Below are 18113 nucleotides of genomic sequence, written 5' to 3' on the forward strand. Positions count from 1 at the left end.
TTGTGAATTTGGTTCTTGATAAAGGTAACTTTCCTTCAAAGCTCAATCTTATTACTTTAACACCTATTCCTAAAGACCCAAAACAGGATGTAAATTCCTGTTCAAATTATTGATTGATAGCATGTATTCCATTTTTAGTTAGGAATGTAGAAGCTGTGGAAGCTGCTCAGTTTAGAGTGTTTTGACCTTCTGGACCTAAAACAATCAGGTTTTAAACAGAATTATATTAATGTGTTTTTTGGTCTTAGCTTAGGGTGTGATTGGATAGTGTTTCTGCATTTGATAACATCTGATGATATTTTTTTAAATCATTGGATAATTTAGGAATAATGGGAACAGTTTTTAAATGGTCTTCCAGATGTCTTAGATGATTATCTTATTGAGTTGACAGGAACGTGAAAGACTCGAGTATTTGAACCCCTGGTTGTGGTCTTCCTCTGCCCTGCTGATCCCCAGTGCATCTTCCTCAGGGTTTTCCACTCTCTTTGGTGATTCAGGTTTTGGAATTATCTTATTTTGCTTATGCAAATAGTGTGCAAATCATTATTTCTGCTGAAAACTCTTTAGCTAAGACTTATGCTGGGATGCTGTGAAGTGATATTGAATTGGATGAACCTCCATGCTCTCAAACTTAATATAGAAAAAAAACTGTTTTGTAAGGAATAGGCGATTGAAGGAAACTGAGTGACTGACTTCAGTTCTCGCGAGTCCCATTCAGCAGGCAGAGTGGGGGCAGGCCGGATGCCGAAGAGATCGCGGCTGCCCGGTACCGCTGGAGATTCGCCGTCCACCATCTAGGGGACTCCAAAAAAGGTACTGGGGGGGGCAAGATTTTAAAAGGCAGGGGAGGTACTGGAAGATAAGCTGCGGCTAATACCATGGGGCGGCTTATCTTCCGTTTATTAAACATAGGCCGCCCTTTTCTGCGGTCTATGCAGAGGGGCAGCCTTTATGTGGGGAAATACGGTAATCACAAAACAGAAAATAAAATTATTGCCAGGTCTCCTTCTTTTTTCTTCCCTTTCTTTTTTGGAGTCCAAGGGTTGGATTGAGCAGAACTGGGCTCATTTCTTCTTCTGCTTGCCTCGTGCAGCAGTGTGTGTATATGAGAGCTTTCCAGCACTGAGGATCAGCAGGGCAGTGGAAGATATTTCTGTGTCTATATAATTCTCACTTCCAGAGCAGAATTACAGCAACTAGAAACAAGTCTGAGACACCAATTTTCTTTTTGTGGGGCTCCTTGAGCTCTCTCCTTCCCTTTAGGAAAGCCCCAAAATGCCTTTCCTCAGCTGCAGGTCTCCTTGGGATTTAGGTGACTCTCGAAGGGAGAAATGCTGGTCTCTGACTTAACCCTTGGTAAACCTGTTAGACTGGCCTGTTCAGTAGAATTTGGAGGTGACCAGGAGGGCACCCCAGGGTTCACAACCAGCAGAGGGCCTGGTAGTGGTGCGAGAGACTAGGGGATTGAGTGATTGGAGAGTCCTCACAGAGAGCAGCTGAAGAGCTTGGGCAGGTGAGCAGGAGGCAGGAGAGGAGACAAAAGGAGAGGAAAGAAGGTGAACAGGAGAGGAGAGTAGAGGGAAAAGAGCAGAAGGCAGGAGAGAGCAAGGGGCAGCGGTGAGAGTTAGCTTCGCCCACCCCCCATCATCCACCAGAGCTCTCCCTTAAAAAAGGAGGGGACAATGGTGCTCAGCTAGAGTCTTGGGCAGGCGAGCAGGAGAGGAGACAAAAAGAGAGGAAAGAAGGCGAACAGGAGAGGAGAGGGGAAGAAGGAGCAGAAGGCAGGAGAGAGCAAGGGGCAGTGGCGAGAGTTAGCTCCGTCCACCCCCCAACTTCATCCACCGGAGCTCCCCCTTAAAAGGGAAGGGGCCAACAGTGCTCAGCCATTCGGCGCGCATCGAAGGCAAGCGTCAAAGGCGCTCGCCTTAGCGATAGCGCCTTTGCAAAGGGCCTTAAGAAGGGGCAAGTCCCTGCACTGAAGATACATCAGGGAAGGACACCTACACAGGCAAGCACCACAAAGGGCAACAGGACAGACAAGAACAGCAGCAGAGGTAGTAGGTATATAATTAGGAGAGGGACTACACAATTTCATTCCACAATAACTGATCCCTAGAGCTGTTAATCACTAGCATTTAACTTTGTTAAATCCGCTCAATTTGTAGGATCTTTCAATCAATGTTAACCAGCAGAACATTGTTAAATCCACTCAATCTGAAACATCTTTAAATTATTGTAAACCACATAAAACTTAATGGTCCTGTGGTATATAAACTGTTATATTATTATTATTATTACATAGTAACAGCATCAAGGACGCTACACGCAGCGGGAGAAAGCATATAGGGAAGAACAAGAAGCACATAAGACCCGGGAAACAATATGTGCAGTCAGCACAATAAAGCCCAAGCAGAATTTCAAAATGAAAATCCCACCTATCTGTTGGCTTTGCCCTTTGGTCCCATCCCCTCTGTGTAATGGGTATTTTTACCAGTAGAGGAAAAGAGCAATGGTTTTATCCTCCTCATTTGCAATGTCCTGTTTATCTTATTATGTACCTGTATCTTATTCTATAGTACTTGTACCTTACCCTTCACAAAATTATACACAACAACAAAAATAATTGACTTACTTTAAGAAGATGCTCTGTTCCCTCATTATGTTTGTTCCAGAGAAGAGTCTGCAATTCTAGAATTGTTTCTTTGTATTGCATGACCTTATTTTCAGGAAGTTCATAAGAAGGGGTATCCAACAATAAGAATTCCAGTTCCTGTATTAACTGATGGACAATATTCAATTTCTGTATTAATTTATAATTCACATCTTAAGAGAACTCTTAAAAAAAAACAGATTTTAAAACCACAAGTGTTCCACAACACATGCTGTTTTTTGAAGAGAGCTAAGTGCTGGTATTTTATTTATTTATTTTATATTTGATTCAATGTGGCCTATTGAATCGATTTTTCAATTTGATTTTCCCACCCAATCATGCTTTTTTTTTCCCAAACATCCTGGTGTGTTTATTTTGTAGCCTCTTCACCCACCCCCACCTCCCTTTGTTCTCTCCAAACCCATGATGGTGCTATGGCGTTAACAAAATAAACAAAAAAGACTTTTCCTCTCTCTATTAGGTCCTAGCTCATGCTTGCTGTCTAACACCAGCTCTGGAGGATACACAATTCAAATCTGATATACTGTAATCACAAAATAGAAAATAACATTATTTTTTTCTACCTTCCACTGCCATATCCAACATTATTGTTTCTTTCCCACTGTCTACCATCTCTCTCTCCCTGCCTTGTGCCCTGAGTCAAATCTCTCTATTCCCTATGCCTAGATATACTCATACATTTTTTAGTATAGAGGGTGTGAGCCTTTTTTAGTACAGGGGGTGTGAGCCTCTAAACCAGTCTCTCAGAAAAGAAAGGGTTGGTAAGGAACCAGCAGGCATGGCAGGCTGGAAGGAATCCCCTGAACAGAAAATTCCCTTATAGAGAATTAAATCCCTGGAGAAAACCCTTTGAGAAAATAGTCCTCCTTCCTCCAAGGAGCAGAAATCCCTGGATGAGCATAATAGAGTTGCTTACATGAAGTTGCTGGGAACCTGGAAAGTCAAAGAGGAAAGCAAAACCAAGGACCCAAAGATAGTCCCCTCTCGAGCCACCATACACCAAGTCAATGTATGCCGACAAAATTGCCATGTAAATTCATCTGGCCATAGATGCCTGGAAAATTGCTCTGCCTCAACTTGACTGAATGATTAGGACAAAAAATATGGTCTGAGAGACAAAATTCATTGGTCCTTTCCAGATAGCGGAGCAATGCTCTCCTTACATCCAGTCTATACAATACTTTATCCTGCTTAGTCGAACCCATAGCATGGATAACGAACTTCTTGGTTGACGTTTAAGGCTGAGTCTTTGTGATTGTGAGATATGGCTCTCTGCATGAAAGTACCTACAACTCTGAGATTTTTCTCACTGAGACTATTGTTACCAAAAATACTGTCATCACCAAGAGATCCAGAAGTGACATATCCTGAAGCAGTTCGTACAGAGCTTTGCAAAGACCCTTCAAGACTATTAAAGTTTCATGACAGGAAGGACTGGCATATCGGAGGCGGCAACCTGAGTGCCCTTTTCAAAAATTAGCTCCAGCTAATTAAGACTGTGTGCTCAATAGCTATGCCGTAAGACCAAAGAAGTCCCATCCTGCAGTGCAATCTGACCCTGCATGAGGAGGTGAGAATGACAAAATAGCTAGAGTCCCCTATCCTGCTGGAGCCAAACCAAGTCAGCATACTACGGCCGCCTCGGCCAATCAGGTGTGACCAGGATCATCGGACCTCCTTAGGTCACTATCTGTCTCAACAGATGCCCTATCAATGGGCCAAGGAGAGAAGACATATAGGAGACCTACCCATGGTCAAGGCTGAACCAGCGCATCCAAGCCTTCACTGTCAGCCTCATGACGGCAACTGAAGAACCAATTTTCTTTCTTGTTGGCCACAGTCACCATGAGATCAAACATGGGATGTTCCCACTGATCTACTATGCAATCGAATGCTCTTTGAGACAGAGACCACTCTCCAGGGTCCAGAGTCTGATGACTAAGAAAATCCACTAGGTGTCTATCTGCACACCAGAAGAGAAGATGAGCCTCCACGCTCAGAGAGGGACTCCTCGTGCCCCTCGCCAACTGACATAAGCATCATCGTGGCATTGTCCAAGAATACTATTGCTCAATGACGGAGACAAACCTCGAAGTGGAGAAGAGCCAGCCAAATCGCTTGAAGCTCCAGGTGATTGATTGACCACTTGCACTCTGAGGGAGCCCACTGGCCTTAAACAGTGATGGTCATACAAACCCCAGTTGTGTTTTGAGGGAGCCCACTGGCCATGAACAGGGATGGTCATACACACTGCTCCCCAGCCTTTGAGACTCGCATCTGTAGATAGAATCACCCAATCTGTGTTCCAGGAAGGCCCCTGGATAGCGAGAGGGGTCGCAACAACCATGCAAGATTGTTCCGTGCCACAGTCATCCAGGACTGGGGTGCATGTAATGGGTTCTGTTGGGGATTCCCACATGAAAGCAGAGCATCCAGCAGCAGACACACATGGGCTCTTGTCCAAGGAAGCACATCGATCGTAGCCACCATGGTTCCCAGAACCTGCAGATACGGCCATACCATTGGGACCAGAGAGGCCAGAAGATCCCTGATAATCTGACACAGCTTCTCCTGATGGGACACAGGCAGGAACACTTTGACCTGTCCTTTTGCTATCGAACTTCTAGGTATTCCAAATCTTGTGTCGGCTCCAGGTGACTCTTCCTGACATTGATCACTCAGCCCAGATGCTGCAGCAACTGTACCACCTGCTGAACAGTCTGATGCCCCTCGGACTCCAAGGAAGCTCTGGTTAACCAGTCATCCAGATAAGGGTGAACCAGGGCACCCAATGGTGAAGATGGGGTCACCACTACTATTATCACCTTGGTAAAGGTCCTGGGTGCTGTCACCAACTCAAAAGGCATTGCCGCAAACTGGAAATGTTGCCCAAAAGTATGGAACCTTGGATATTTCTGGTGGTCCAGAAAAATGAGAATGTAAAGGTACACCTCTGTGAGATCCAGAGAGACTAGGAACTCCCCTGGCGCCACTGATGCTATCACTGAGCGCACCATCTCCATGCGGAAGCGAGGCACTTTCAGTGCCACACTGACCGCCTTGAGGTCCAGAATCGGTCTCCAATCATTGGAGCCTTTCTTTGGAATGATTAAGTATATCAAGTATCTCTCAGAGCCCCGAACCTCTGGAAGGGTGGGATCTATTCATAGGTAGCGACTTGGGCCTGCAATCTTGCACACTGGTCATAAGGTCATCCAGACCCTGGCCTAATAGCAGCTGTTCCTTAAAGGGCAACTGGCTCAGAGTCGTTTTAGAAGGCGAATTGCCAGACTATGCCAGATCCAGAGCATCCTGCGAGCCGAAACGGAATAGGCAGAAAGCTTAGAAAAGACTTTCAAGAAGTCAAACATGGTGTCAGCCATATAATCCACTCTCGAGATTATGAAATCCAAATCATGAAACACCACTGATGCTTACAGGGACAGTGATGGGGGAGAAGTTTAAGTCTCTTAAGTTTTAGGCTTCCTACAAAGTCCTGGCAGGTAGACGGAAATAACCCACTGGTTCAAGAATAAAGTGGGATTGTACAAGAACCACTATTTTGGTCACTTTTTCCTAGAGAAGGTCTCATATGGTCTTTATTTGCTATCATTTTTTTATATCTATGATTCCAATCTCAGCTCAAGTGGAAGAACATTTGAAATCTAAGGAACCCTATCTAGAGCTCTTCAATGTCTTGTAGTAGGAAATCTAATCTGCTGAATAGTCAGAATTTAGAAAAACAGATCAAGGCTTGAAAGTAACTACCTGTTAGGAATATATTTTAAACTCAGTATAAATAACATAATGCTGTATTATGAAAAAATCCTAAAATCCATGGTCAAATTTTAACAAAATCAGAAGCAGGGTGGTCATATCCCAGTGGTCTCAAACTCAAACCCTTTGCAGAGCCACATTTTGGATTTGTAGGTACTTGGAGGGCCTCAGAAAAAATAGTTAATGTCTTATTAAAGAAATGACAGTTTTGCATGAGGTAAAACTCTTTATAGTTTATAAATCTTTCCTTTTGGCTAAGTCTTAATAATAATATTGTAATTTATAGTTAAAAAGACACATGATCAAGAAACTGTTTTATTTTACTTTTGTGATTATGATAAACATACCGAGGGCCTCATATGACCTCTGGGCCACGAGTTTGAGACCACTGTCATATCCCATTTCCTACTGAAAGTAACCATCCTTGCTACCATATTTTCCACCAATGTTAATCTTTTCCGAGGTTTCTTAGAAAGTCATCTATGAAAAGTTACAGTAAGCCACATGGGACAGGATCAAAGCTCTCAAATCAGCAGGTGAAAAAAAAGGGCATAGCTAACAAATTAACTTAAGTTACAAAAAGTTCTCCTAACAGAACTGAATTGATCTTCCATTGAAAAATAAAATTTGGCCAAAGGTAATACCTTTGCGCACAACTCTAAGTAACACTGTTTGCTTAACACTTACATCTGCCACCAAGTTACTTTTGCACAGCACAGACTGAATGTCTTCATTCTGAGCTTCTCTCCATAAACTGATAAAAGTATTTATTTCATGAAGTACAGTTGGATCAGGACTCCCATCACATTTCATATAACGGTCCCACTAGAAAAAAAGAAAGTATAATAAATGCAAAAGTTTCAAGTGTACATTTTTTCAAGCTCAAAGTCCAGTACAGTGGGCAGCATATTATTGTTCCTAAAAAGGTATAAAAATATGTGTGTGTACTTTAATCATGTACATTTACACATTTTATGGAAAGTGTGTATATTGCAGCTGTGTCCTCACTCTGCTCAATTATGCCTTCCGGATCACTTAAAAGTAGGTAGACAGTGCACACAGTGGCATAATAAGGAAAGACAGTGACCAAGGTGGAGGGAGGAAGGAACCTGGCATCCCACCCACCCCATTCCCCTCCTCCAGTACCTCTAAAATCCTTCTATTCTTTGCCGACAGCAACCAAGGACACCTGCTCACATCAGCTCAAGTCTTCCTGATTCTATAAAGTTAAGTCAGAAGGACAGCTTGGGGCTAATCTGAGCAACAGGTATGAGTCCCTGCGCACTACCGGCAAATAATAGAAGGATTTAAGAGGTACTGAGAAGGGGGGGAGGGGGGAGTGTAGTTAAGAGACCCTTACCATCGCCAAGGGGGATGGAAGAGAAGAGATTTCAAAGACTTCAGCTGGCAGGGCTTACGGATCTCTGCCAGCCTCATCACTGCTGCTGGGTTAGCGCTTGCTAAGACAGCACCCGAGGTGCTTTGTCTCCACCCCCCTCTCCCTTACTATGCCACCAGGTACACACTTTCTATATGTGCATTTTTTTACTCACATATGCAGTTATACAATTTTAGAAAAGCCCTTTTCTGTATGTAAAAGCAGCTTTATGTGAAGAAAGCAGTTACTTACCGTAACAGGTGAAATCCAGGGACTGCAAGCAGTTATTCTCATATGTGGATGTGGGTGACGTCATCCATGGAGCCCCGATGCGGACAGTCTAGTATTTTAGAAAGTTCGCGGGTGCCTTCCTGTCCATCCTGGGGTGCGTCTCCTCAGTTCAGATAGCTAGCTAAGAAGCCAACCAGGGGAGGTGGGTGGGTTGTGAGAATAGCTGCTTGCTGTCCCTGGATAACACCTGTTACGATAAGTAACTGTGCTTTATCCCAGGACAAGCAGGCAGCATATTCTCAAATGTGGGTGACCACTTACTAAGAGTGTCAATACCAAGGCACTTAAAGAGATACTCTTTATTGGGTGCAACGCAACATGCTCTTTATCTTATAGATACATTGACTGAAATCTCAGTTAATGTTAGTCCACTCATGTCCCTTTGGAACAATCCCAAAATTCAAAATCACGACAAATCTCTATCATGGAAAAGGTGGCAGCGGGCAGGTATATGGTTTGTCCATCAATTGTTTACCCTCAACTCGTTAATTCCATTCGATATACTATGCTTTACATACTCGCTGCCTCCTTCTACTTATTCACAATGGCGTTCTCTCACTGGAGTGTTGCCTTCTTTGCATATACGATTTGACTATATGACTTCCAAAAATACTATTTACAACTGGTCTTCTCTGTCTCTATTAAAAGGCAAGGCGATATCATCCTTCTACAGTATTTTAAGAGATCACTCCTTCACTTTTTCACCTCACTCTATGAAGCACTGGGACGCTATACTTTCCACTCCGCTTTCTGACATTGATTGGGAGCTTTTCTGGTCATCAACAAATCGCCCGCTTTTATCTTCTAGAGTATCACAATCAATGTACTTTCTTATGTGGCAGGCAATATGGACCCCACTTCGCATGTGGAAAGCTAACTTAAAGCAAGACTCTGTTTGCTGGAACTGTTTGAAAGAGGAAGGAACTCTTGATCATATGTTATTTCATTGTACTCTAGTCCGTTCTTTTTGGACCTACGTCTGGAACACCATACAATCTATTACGCTAGCCACCAGTGACCATAACATGGTATGGTTTAACCTTAGGAAAGGCTTCCCTAGATCTCAAACAAGAACAAGGGTACTCAATTTCCGGGGCACTGACTTCGCACGCATGGGAGATTTCGTTCATCAGACACTACAGGTTCAAGAAGTAACTAATAATGTGGAAGCTATGTGGTCAACCTTGAAGTCGACCCTTCATGAGGCATCTATCCGCTACATTAAATCGGTAAATAAACAACAAAGAAACAAGAGACCCAAATGGTTCACTGATGAGGTCTCGAACCGCGTCAAGGAGAAGAAAAGAGCATTTCTCTTATACAAACGCACCGGGGAGAAGGAAGCAAACATTGAATACAAGACAAAGTCTGCAGCGGTCAAAACAGCAGTCAGGGAGGCCAAACTTCGAATGGAAGAAACTCTAGCGAAGAACATTAAGAAAGGGGACAAATCCTTCTTCAGGTACATTAGTGACAGGAAGAAGAACACAAATGGGATAGTACGCCTTAGAACGCCAGACGGGAATTATGTGGAAACAGATTCCGATAAAGCCAAACTGCTGAATGATTACTTCTGCTCGGTCTTTACCTGCGAGGCACCAGGGCACGGGCCAAGGCTGGAAATGAAGCAAAGCATGGAAGATCCATTTCAGAATTTTGAGTTCACACCTGCTGATGTCTACAGTGAACTGTCAAGACTTAAGGTGAACAAAGCCATGGGACCGGACAATTTGCACCCAAGAGTGCTCAGAGAGCTAAGCGATGTTTTGGCAAAACCGTTAGCAGTACTCTTCAATCTCTCCCTAAGTACGGGGAGAGTCCCCCTGGACTGGAAAACAGCCAACGTCATTCCTCTGCACAAAAAAGGTTGCAGAGCAGAGGCTGCAAATTACAGACCAGTAAGTCTCACATCAGTAGTATGTAAACTCATGGAAACTTTACTTAAAGGTAAACTAGACACGATTTTGGACGAGGGGAACCTAAGGGATCCCTGTCAACATGGATTCACTAGGGGTAGGTCATGCCAATCCAATCTAATCAGCTTCTTTGATTGGGTGACGGGAAAGTTAGACTCGGGAGAGTCTCTGGACATAGTGTACTTGGATTTCAGTAAAGCTTTTGACAGTGTCCCACACCGCAGACTATTGCACAAGATGAAGTCGATGGGGTTAGGTGAGAAACTAACTGCATGGGTCAACGATTGGCTGAGTGGAAGACTTCAGAGGGTGGTGGTCAACGGCACCCTCTCTGAGACATCGGAAGTGACTAGCGGAGTGCCGCAGGGCTCGGTCCTGGGACCATCCCTTTTCAACATATTCATAAGGGACTTGACCCAAGGGCTTCAGGGTAAAGTAACATTGTTCGCCGACGACGCCAAACTGTGTAATATAGTAAGTGAAAGCAATCTCAAGGATAATATGACGCAGGATTTGATCACGTTGGAAAACTGGTCCTCGACATGGCAGCTGGGCTTCAACGCTAAGAAATGTAAGGTCATGCATCTCGGCTGCGGAAATCCATGCAAAACTTACACCTTAAATGGGGAAACACTAGCTAGGACTTCAGAAGAACGGGACTTGGGAGTAATCGTCAGTGCAGATATGAAGGCTGCCAAACAGGTGGAGCAGGCCTCATCCAAGGCAAGGCAGATGTTGGGATGTATCAATAGAGGCTTCATCAGCCGCAAACCTGAAGTCATAATGCCGCTTTACAGAGCCATGGTGAGACCTCACCTGGAATACTGTGTGCAATTTTGGAGACCACACTACCAAAAAGATGTGCTTCGAGCTGAATCTGTCCAGCGAATGGCCACTAGAATGGTCTCCGGACTCAAGAGTATCTCATACGAAGAAAGACTGGGCAAACTACAGCTATACACTCTTGAGGAGCGTAGAGAAAGGGGAGACATGATTGAGACATTTAAGTACATCACAGGTCGTGTCGAGGCGGAAAGCGATATATTCTTCCCCAGGGGACCCTCGGTCACAAGGGGGCACCCGCTCAAACTCAGAGGAGGGAAATTTAATGGTGACACCAGGAAGTATTTCTTCACAGAAAGGGTTGTAGATCACTGGAACAAACTTCCGGTGCAGGTGGTCAAGGCCACCAGCGTGCTAGACTTTAAGAATAAATGGGACATCCACGTGGGATCCCTATGGGGGTCGAGCTAAGGATCTGGGTCATTAGCACTCAGACTTGATGGGGTGGGTCAGAAGAGTGGGCAGACTTGATGGGCTGTAGCCCTTTTCTGCCGTCATCTTTCTTTCTTTCTTTCTTTCTAACTGCTCAGAAGAAATCTCTATGGATATTGTAATCCTTCGCTCTCAACACCCATGTTTCACACAATCAAATTGTCCACCTAAACTCATTGATACCATGTTGGTGACTGCTCTCATGCACATTCTAAAAAATTGGAAATCACCTTCGCTACTAGATTATACCTTTTGGTGGAACTCTCTGAGTATGTATCATAGATTTGAATCCTATGCATATGAGAAGAGAGTTACATTCCAAACCTGCATGAACTTGAAATACAACAAATCTCCATGGTCATTCTTAGATTCCTATGTACGCTCATCTTCTTAGACACTCCTGTTATCCTTTTCTTCTCCTCTCTTCTCTCTTTCATTTTTCTTTCCTTTTTCCTTTACTGCTCTCTCTCATCTTTATCTTATATATCCCTTACATACATTTTTAATAATTGGAGCCTTTGCTCCTATACAGTTAAACATAGATTTATATATTTTATATACAGAAAGCTTTATTTTGTTTCTATGTACTTTAAATGATTCTTGTATCCTTTAAAATACTTAATAAAAATTATTGAACTGAAAAAAAAAAAAATGTGGGTGACCTCCAAGCTAACCAGAATGGGATGGTGGGAGTGTTGCCATCCTGTTTGGAAAAGGAATCCAAACAATAATGAGAGGTGAAAGTATGAACCAAGTGGCAGCTTTGCACTGATGCCGCCATGGATCTGACTTTATGGGCTGTGACTCGACTCTGTAGATGCAGTCCAGCCTGAGCACAGCAGAAAGAAATGCAAGCAGCTAACCAGTTGGAGATGGTGCACTTGGAAATTAGATGTCCCAATTTGTTCAGATCGAAGGAGACAAAAAGTTGAGGAGCAGATCTGTGTGGCTTAGTTCTTTGCAAGAAGAAAGACAAAGCACGCTTACAGTCCAGAGTATGAAGAGCTGTTTCTCCAGGATGAGAATGAGGCTTTGGAAAAAACACTGGAAGTACAATGGATTGATTGAGATTAAATTCTGAAACCACTTTAGGTAAGAATTTAGGATGAGTACGGAGGACCACCTTGTCATAATGGAATACTGTGAAAGGTGGGTCCGCTACTAAAGCTTATAGCTCACTGACTCTGCGAGCAGACACGAGAGCAATGAGAAAAACCACTTTCCAAGTGAGATATTTGAGATGAACCAAAGCCATTGGTTCAAAAGGAGGTTTCATCAATTGAGCAAGAACATTGAGATCCCAAACAACTGGAGGCAGTTTGAGAGGTGGCTTGACATTGAAAAGTCCTTTCATAAATCTGGAAACCACAGGATGAGCAGAGAGGGATTTCCCTTTGATAGGCTGATGAAAAGCAGCAATTGCATTGAGATGGACTTGAATGGATATGGATTTGAGGCCAGATTGAGACAAATGCAACAGGTAATCCAAAATTGAAGACAAGGAGGTAGATTGAGGCTCCTTGTGATGAATGGTGCACCAAGCAGAAAATCTAGTCAATTTCTGGTTGTAACATTGCCATTTAGTAGGCTTCCTAGAAGCTTCTAGAATGTCCTGTACAGATTGAGAAAACTGTATAGTGGCAGTTAAGTTGAGAGGTACCAAGCTGTCAGGTGTAGAGACTGCAGGTTGGGATGAAGCAGAGACCCCTGACTCTGTGTAAGCAGAGACGGGAAACACTGGTGGAAGAAATGGCTCCCTGCTGCTGAGTTGAAGTAGAACGGAGAACCAAGGTTGCCTGGGCCATCGAGGAGCTATCAGAATCATGCTGGCATGGTCTTGTTTGAGTTTGACAAGAGTCTTGAGAATGAGAGGGAATGGAGGGAACGCATACAGGAACTGATTCGTCCATTCCAGAATAAAAGAGAGTAGATCCTGGAGCAAAACAGAGGCAGTTTGTGGTTGTGGGGAGATGCAAAGAGGTCTAGTTGAGGGGTTCCCCACTGAGTAAAAATGTGATGTAGAGGTGAAGAATTGAGTGTCCATTCATGAAGTTGGAGAAGACAACTCGATTTGTCTGCCAAACAGTTTTTCTCCCCTTGAAAGTAGACTGCTTTCAGAAAGGTGTTTTGATTTATTGCCTAGTTCCACACCTTTTGAGCTTCCTGACAAAGAGGGAGAGATCCTGTACCTCCCTGCTTGTTGACGTAGTACATGGCGACTTGATTGTCTGTCCAAATGAGAAGAAGATGTTGAAGAAGCTTTGAGAGAATTGAAGATCGCTCTAAGTTCCAACAAATTGATGCGACAGTGATGATCCATGCTGGACAAATGGCCTTGTGTACGGAGACCATCGAGATGATCCCCCCAAGCATAGGTTGAGGAATCTATTGTGAGGACCTTCTGATGAGGGGGTGTTTGAAACAGTAAACCTCTGGAGAGATTGGAAGAGAGCATCCACCAGTGGAGAGACTGTCTCAACGAAGGAGTCGCTGTAATATGCTGAGAGAATGGGTCGAAAGCCTGAGTCCACTGAGATGCCAGAGTTCACAGAGGAATTCTGAGGTGAAGTCTGGCAAAAGGAGTCACGTGAACTGTAGAGGCCATGTGACCGAGGAGAACCATCATGTGTCTGGCGGGAAGACACTTTCCGGCAGAGTTGAATGAGAGCATCTTGATGCTGTTGAAGAAGGAATGCTCCGAGTTTCACAGTATCCAGTACAGCTCCGATGAACTGCAAAATCTGAGAGGGTTGTAGCTGGGATTTGGGAAAGTTGATTTAGAAGCCCAAACTTTGGAAGAACTACGTAATCCGTTGGGTCGCTACAATAATCCCCTGAGATGTTGAATCTTTGATAAGCCAGTCATCTAGGTACAGAAACGCCTGGAGCCCATGGTTGCGCAGAGCTGCTGCTACCAAAACGAGGCACTTGGTGAACACTCTGAGGAACTTGCAAGAGGTTGGATAAATGGGAATGGGAATGTAAGCCTCTTTGACATCTAGAGCAGTGTTTTTCAACCTTTTTTGGGCAAAGGCACACTTGTTTCATGAAAAAAATCACGAGGCACACCACCATTAGAAAATGTTAAAAAATTTAACTCTCTGCCTATATTGTCTATATATAAAGTAATTCTCTTGAATAGGAATCAAATAAACACAAAGAAAGTATTTTATAATTACTTTATTACGAAATAAAAATTATAAAATACTTTATTCAGTGTGAAACCTGGGCCTGTTTGGCTGAACACAAAGCTGATATTCTGGCTGGAATCGAAGAAAGACACACACGTAGCTCTTCGTCAACAGCTCTCAGTCTCTCTCTGTATTTGGTTTTTATAGCATACAAAAATAGACAAATATACCCTCCATCCTTTTTATTAAACCACAATAGCAGTTTTTAGTGCAGGGAGCTGCGCTGAATGTCCAGCGCTGCTCTTGACGCTCATAGGCTCCCTGCGCTAAAAACCACTATTGCGGTTTAGTAAAAGGGGACCATATTGTAAAATATAGACAGCAGATATAAATTCAGAACTGTGCATAGTAAGTGAAGGGAAGTTTTCATCTCTGGGAATTTACCCAGTTAACTATTAAGTTATTTGGGCAAATTCCTTTGAAAACTGTGGTAATACTGCCTCCACTTTGCTAAATTTAAAATAAAATCATTTTTCCTACCTTGTCTGGTGATTTCTGGTTGCACTTTCTTCTTCTGACTGTGCATCCAATCTTTCTTCCCTTCTATCAGCCTGTATGCTTTCTCTCCTCCACACCTCATTCCCTCCCCCAACTTTTTCTTCCTCTCTCCCTGACCTTTCTTTCTTTTTTTCTGTTTCTCTTCTTTCCTTCTGTTTCCCTGCCTGCCCCCTTTCTTTCTTTCTCCCTGCCGTTCCCCAAGCCACTGCCACTGCCGCTGCCATCGGGGAACAGGACCCACCAATGGATAACAGGCCCCAAAGCCGACGCCGACGTATGCTCTCCCTGACGTCAGTTCTGCAATCGGAGAGGAAGTTCCGCCCAGCCAGGCAGCGATTGGCTGGCCCGAACTTCCTCTCCGACTGCAGAATTGACGTCGGGGAGAAGAAGACTTATCGATTAGATCGCCAAGACAAAGTGAGTCCTGGGTGATCGACTCACTTTGCCTTGGCGAGCTACTGGCGCCCCTGCCTCGGGCCCCCTGTCAGCTCCGGGCCCGGCGGCCCTGCGGCACACCAGGCAACATCTCGCGGCACACTAGTGTGCCGCGGAACAGCGGTTGAAAAACACTGATCTAGAGAACATAACCAATCATTCTGATCTAGAAGGGGATAAAGGGATGCCAGACACAACATGCAAAATTTCTCTCTGCCAAGAAATTTGTTGAGTGCTCTGAGGTCCATGATCAGTCACAGATCGCCCGTCATCTTCGGCACTAGGAAGTAACGGGAGTAAAACCCCTTGCTCTGCTGTTCGAGAGGAACCTCCTCGAGGGCACAGAGATGGAACAGAACCTGGGCTTCCTGGAGAAGAAGAGTGGTCTGCAATGGATTTGGAGGATACTCTCTTGGAGGTAGATCTAAAGGAATCCGGGTGAAATGAAGAGGGTATCCTTCCCTGAAGAAGTCTTAGCAGCAGAAGGCTTAGGCTTCCATCTGACGGAAACAAACAATTTCTCATGTTCAGACAAGTGTTTGGTAGCTGCCTCGATAGTCATGAAAGAGCTCATTGCCCTGACAAGGAATATTGGCCAGATTATCTTGAAGATTCGGGTCCATGTCTACAGTGCGAAGCCAAGCAAGGTGGTGCATAGCCACCGAGAAAGCAGTGACCCTCGAGAAAAGTTCAAATGCATCATACGAGGATTGAAGAAGATGCATACATAGTTGAGCCAGAGTGTGAGTCAGCTGTTGAAACTCTGGGAGATGATGTTGTGGAATATATTTGATAAAATCAGGCAAGATGTTGACCAGATACTTGAGATAGGAAGTAAAGGCAAAGATGCAATTCAAAATCCTGGTTGCCATAAGGGAATTTTGATACAAGCGATGGCCAAACTTGCCCATAGTCCTGCCCTCTCTTCCAGGGGGGACAGTAGCGTAAACCTTGGCAGGGTTGGCTCTTTTCAAAGAAGACTCCACTAAAAGGGACTGATAGGATAATTGAGACTTATCAAAACCCTTGCAGTGGACTATCTTGTAGCGAGATTCCAATTTCGCAGGCACAGCAGGAATGGAATATGGTGTTTCAAGATTTTGTATGAATGTTTGAGAAAGAAATACGTTAATGGGTAATTTGAGATATTCCCTAGGAGAATGAGGAATACCCATTTCTTCCAAATACTCCATAGAGTACTTGGCGTCAGACTCCAAACTGATGTTGAGCTCTTTACTCATCTGGCGAAGGAATGTAGAGAAAGATACTTGCTCTAGAGAAGGATGGCCTTGTGAGGAAGAAGGTGACCTCAAGGCACCTCGCATGGCAGAGAAGGAAGGTGAAGCTTCTCGTGAGTATTGATACCTGAGTTCTGAATATGCAGGTATAGATGACTCACTGAGAGAATGGGTAGAGTACCTCACAGGAGAAGGACTCGAGCGGCGAGAGTGGAAAGGCTCTGCAGATGGTCTTCTCGACTGAGGAGATGAAGGCCTTCAAGAGTCTTGATGTGTGGATAAATGAGACCTGTCTCGAGACAAGGACCTGTGCCTTGATGTCGGCAGATGATGTGGAGAACTGTGTCTTGAGTCAGACAGATCCAGCTTTGATGGATGTCAAGGCATCCTCGCCCTGTGCCTCGAAAAGGGAAAGGCCTTATGTGAGAAAGGAGAGCTGGAAGTTGGAGATCGACATCAAGACACCAAAAAGGACTCGTCTCCTTGTGTCGAGGTATCTCGAGGCACTCGCAAGGACTCAGCTCCTTGAATAGTGTGTAGATTTCGATCGAGATACTCACAAAGACTTGACTCCTTGCATAGAGTGTGTAGATTCAGATCGAGGCACTTTTAAGGACTTGATTCCTTGTATAGAGTGTGGAAGTTCATCTCGAGACACTCGCAAGGACTCAGCTCCTTGAATAGAGTGTGTAGATTTTGGATGAGGCACTCGCAAAGACTCGACTCCTTGCAAAGAGTGTGTAGATTCAAATTGAGGCACTCTTAAGGACTTGGCTCCTTGTACAGAGTGAGAAGTTTCAAATCGAGGCACTGGCAAAGACTCGACTCCTTGTGATACTGCTGAGTGCTCAGGCTGAACTACAGGAAGCAGAGTTGAGGCTGGAGTGTATTTGGCAAGCATGCTACCAAACTCCTGATGCATAATAGCTTAGATCATAGCCTGCAAATGGGGCACTGAGACTTGAGGATCTGGTACATTTGCAGTGGCTATCGTCTCCAAGGAAGATGACAAGAATGATGCTTTGATTTGGAGATATAGTGCTTGGGCAGCTTTATGACTACCCATTCTAAGGGTGGCATGTCCAAAGGAGGCTGCTTAACTACCTTACCTGAGGGAGACAGTGAGGAGAACTGCTGCTCAGGAGAGGATTTGCTCGAAGACAAGGACTTTCCAAATGAGGAAGGTTTAATTAAGACAGAGAATGAGGTAGACCTTGGGTGCCCCGTAGAAGACTTGACTGGATTTGGGATCGAGGTCAAAGTCGAAGCCGGGGTTGGAGTATCCATACCGCCAAAAATCTTCTCTACCTGAACTTGATGACGTTTAATGGCTTAAGGTTGAAGAGTAGCACAGCGAGTACATGACTCCGGATGATTGTCAGGCCTAAACACTGAACACACCACCTATGTGGGTCAGTGAGTTATATCGCTTTCTGGCAACGG

The 18113-nt window shown here is 44.3% G+C and overlaps 1 protein-coding gene across 5 annotated transcripts in view; it reads right to left on the bottom strand.

The window, feature by feature from the left end:
* CASC1 (cancer susceptibility 1) overlaps positions 1-18113 on the bottom strand; it is a 156785-nt gene that overhangs the window by 117370 nt on the left and 21302 nt on the right. For all 5 annotated transcript variants that reach the window (XM_033950857.1, XM_033950858.1, XM_033950854.1 and 2 more), the window contains 2 exons: positions 7136-7273; positions 2633-2779 (listed from right to left, as the gene is read on the bottom strand). In XM_033950857.1, the coding sequence (XP_033806748.1) occupies positions 2633-2779; positions 7136-7273 (285 nt within the window). The remainder of the gene's footprint in view (positions 1-2632; positions 2780-7135; positions 7274-18113) is intronic.

Source organism: Geotrypetes seraphini, chromosome 7 (assembly GCF_902459505.1).
Source record: "Geotrypetes seraphini chromosome 7, aGeoSer1.1, whole genome shotgun sequence".
Taxonomy (NCBI): Eukaryota; Metazoa; Chordata; class Amphibia; order Gymnophiona; family Dermophiidae; genus Geotrypetes; species Geotrypetes seraphini.